Source organism: Condylostylus longicornis, unplaced genomic scaffold (assembly GCF_029603195.1).
Source record: "Condylostylus longicornis isolate FDR11 unplaced genomic scaffold, ASM2960319v2 ptg000728l, whole genome shotgun sequence".
In the NCBI taxonomy this organism is placed as follows: Eukaryota; Metazoa; Arthropoda; class Insecta; order Diptera; family Dolichopodidae; genus Condylostylus; species Condylostylus longicornis.
Window position 1 is genome coordinate 1 of NW_026578675.1, and position 3,188 is coordinate 3,188.

Below are 3,188 nucleotides of genomic sequence, written 5' to 3' on the forward strand. Positions count from 1 at the left end.
TTCCAGAAGCTGCAAAATCTGGCCATCCCGGTAAGCGAGTATTGCAACTTCATCATAAACTCTATTTCCTTTCATTTTCAGGGGCTCCCATGGGCTGTGCACCAATGGCTCACTGCTTGTTCGGTCACGTTATGAAAGCTTCTCCCAAAAATCCCAATTGGATTGCTCGTGATCGATTTGTTCTTTCAAACGGTCATGGATGTGCACTTCACTACACGATGCTGCATCTTATGGGATACAAAGTCTCTCTGGAAGATTTGAAGAAGTTCCGTCAAGTTGATGAGAAGTACGAAGAGATCAGAAATCAGCCTTGCCATCACTTGTCTTGATTTAGGTGCCCAGGTCATCCTGAGAACCACAGCACACCTGGTATTGAAGTTACAACAGGCCCACTTGGCCAAGGAGTTGCGCAGGCTGTTGGACTTGCAATTGCTGCTGAATCTGTTGCAGCACGATACAACAAACCTGATGTCACACTCTTTGACAGTTTCATTTACACGATTGTTGGGGATGGATGCCTTCAAGAAGGAGTTGCTTCTGAAGCGTGTTCACTTGCTGGACATTTGAAACTCGGACGCTTGATTGTTTTCTATGACAAGAACGGAATTTCTATAGATGGGGACACAGATCTCTCTTTCACTGAAGATGTTGCGATGCGTTTCCAAAGTTATGGTTTTCAAGTTCTGCATGTTGCTGATGGCGATTCGGATGTGGACGGAATGCTTTACGCCATTGAGACCGCAAAGAAGAATTCAAGCCAGCCAAGTTTGATTATTTGCAATACAACAATTGGATTTGGATCAAAGAAAGAAGGGACCGAGAAGGTTCATGGCAGTCCACTTGGCGCGGAGGATTTGAAGCAGCTGCGTGAAAAATTCGGTCTCCCTTCGGACGACATGTTCCAGATTCCCGCGGAAGTTTTGGATTTTTATAGAAGAAAGGGTCAAAGTGGAGATCAACTGTGTTCTGAATGGGAAAGCCTTCTGACAATTTATGGAACAAAATATCCAGCAGAACATGCAGAATTACTGGATCGCATTAATGGAACTCTTCCTAAGGGATGGATGGATTGTCTTCCCAAATACACTCCGGAATCAAAAGCAGACTCAACCCGAGCTCTTTCTGGAAGTGTCCTGAATGCTGTAGTTAGTGCGGTTCCAAGTGTCATGGGAGGTTCAGCAGATTTGACTGGTTCAAACTGCACTGGGTTGAAGACTGAAACTGCGTTTCAAGCCAATAATCGTCGGGGTCGCTATCTTCATTTTGGTGTTCGTGAACATGGAATGGCCGCAATTTGCAATGGAATTTTTGCTTTCGGAGGTTTCCGTTCCTTCGGTGCGACTTTTTTGAATTTCGTTACTTACGCATGGGGTGCTGTTCGTTTAAGCGCACTCTCACGGTACGTCTCTGAATCTTTCCTATGGAGATCCATTGATGAAACCAGTGATGGTCCTTCTTTTGATAAAACTATCAACATGATAAGTCCAATGATCTTTTCCTTCAGGTTCGGTATCCTCTACGTTGCAACTCATGATTCGATTGAGCTTGGTGAAGACGGTCCAACACATCAACCCATTGAAGTAGCTGCTCTTTGCCGTGCAACTCCCAACATGATTTACTACCGCCCTGCTGATGGGAGCGAAACATCTGCAGGTTACGCTGTTTGGCTGACGCATCAAGAAACACCGACCGTGATGGCACTCTGCCGAGGTGCTGTGCCACAGCTGCAGGGTTCGTCAGTCGAGGGAGCAATGAAGGGAGCATACGTGTTGGAGGATTTTGCTGATAACGGAAAGCCAAAGTGTCTGTTGGGTGGCTGTGGTTCAGAACTCCATTTATGCGTTCAAGCTGCAAAAGCGTTGCGCTCTGATTACGATGTCCGTGTGGTTTCAATGCCTTCGTGGGACTTGTTCTTAGGCCAGCCGGAAGAATATCAACGTTCTGTTCTTCCTCAAAATGTCAAATCAGTCTACGTTGAAGCTGCAAACACGTTGGGTTGTGAGCGCTTCTTCACCACTTCAATTGGAATGCAAACTTTTGGTGCTTCTGGTCCAAAAAACGTCCTTTGGAACAAATTTGGTTTTACTGCTAGCAACATCGAAAAGACGGCAAGATCTTTGTTTTGATTTCTCAATTTTTTGTGTGTTTTTGCTCGAATCTTCTTACCTCCCCTAATTTTTCTCAAACCGCATCGCTTCTTACTTGTTCGTGGTGCAAAATTTTTGGTTGTCCTTGTAAGCAGAACACATCCAGTAATTCAGACTCGACAATGGCCCCAAAGAGAAAGAGAGCATCGATTGGCGAAGAGGGAGAGCGGAATACAAAATCCCGAAAAACATCGAAAGAGGAAACGTACACGCCAGAAAACGATGAAAATCAAACGACTGAAGAACCCAAGAAAGAATTGGTGGATGAGGGATCTTGTCCGACTGAGTCAACCATGATAAGAAGTGAGGAAGTTGATTCTATCGATGCGACCCAAATCAATAATGAGAGTGAAGATGATGATCTGGATGTTCGGGTAAGCGATCATCAACAGTGGTGTAAGAGACTCATCACCATCTTGGAATTATCATTATCATCATTATAAACATTATCATCATTATTATCATCATTATCATCATCATTGTCATTATCATTGATAGGCTCCCAAACAGTCTCGAAGGACAAAAAAGAACAGCGATGACGAAGACAGCAGTGACGATGACGGTGACCAGCCAACGGAGGTTCAAATGATCGTTGCGAGGAAGAATCGGATGTGAGTTTTCCAGCTTGTTACTTTATCACCTGCTTCCGTGTGACTTTATGACCTTTCACTCCTTTTTAGAGCGCTCAACAAAGTGCCAGTCAAGTCGCTCTATGATTTTAGTGAAAGTCGTCCAGCAGTGAGAGAGTTATCAGGAAGAACCAAACGAGTGATGAAAAAATCGATTTATCATCATCAACAACAATTGATGCACACGTGAGACTACATGCATTTTTGCTTATTTACAGTCGATGGTGATTGTTTGTTGTTTTCTCTTTAGTGTCGTCAAGAATCTTTACATCAAGGATCCTAAAGATTTCGTTGACATGGAATTCAGTTATGGTTCGTTCCGTAGAGTCGTTCTGGTGGTTGGACGTTACAATTTCAGGTTACTACGGTCATGGAATCATTCGAGTGGCTATTCGAGTGTATTCAGAGTCGA

The 3,188-nt window shown here is 44.0% G+C and overlaps 1 protein-coding gene across 1 annotated transcript; it reads left to right on the plus strand.

Moving 5' to 3' along the window:
• Positions 1-5: 5 nt before the first annotated feature.
• On the plus strand, positions 6-2,126 carry LOC129618108 (uncharacterized; the record flags this gene model as incomplete). Its single annotated transcript, XM_055532980.1, has 4 exons — positions 6-30; positions 82-286; positions 335-1,399; positions 1,505-2,126. Coding segments are annotated over 4 exons (1,917 nt in total), but the record flags the coding sequence as incomplete, so codon positions are not given.
• Positions 2,127-3,188: the final 1,062 nt, after the last annotated feature.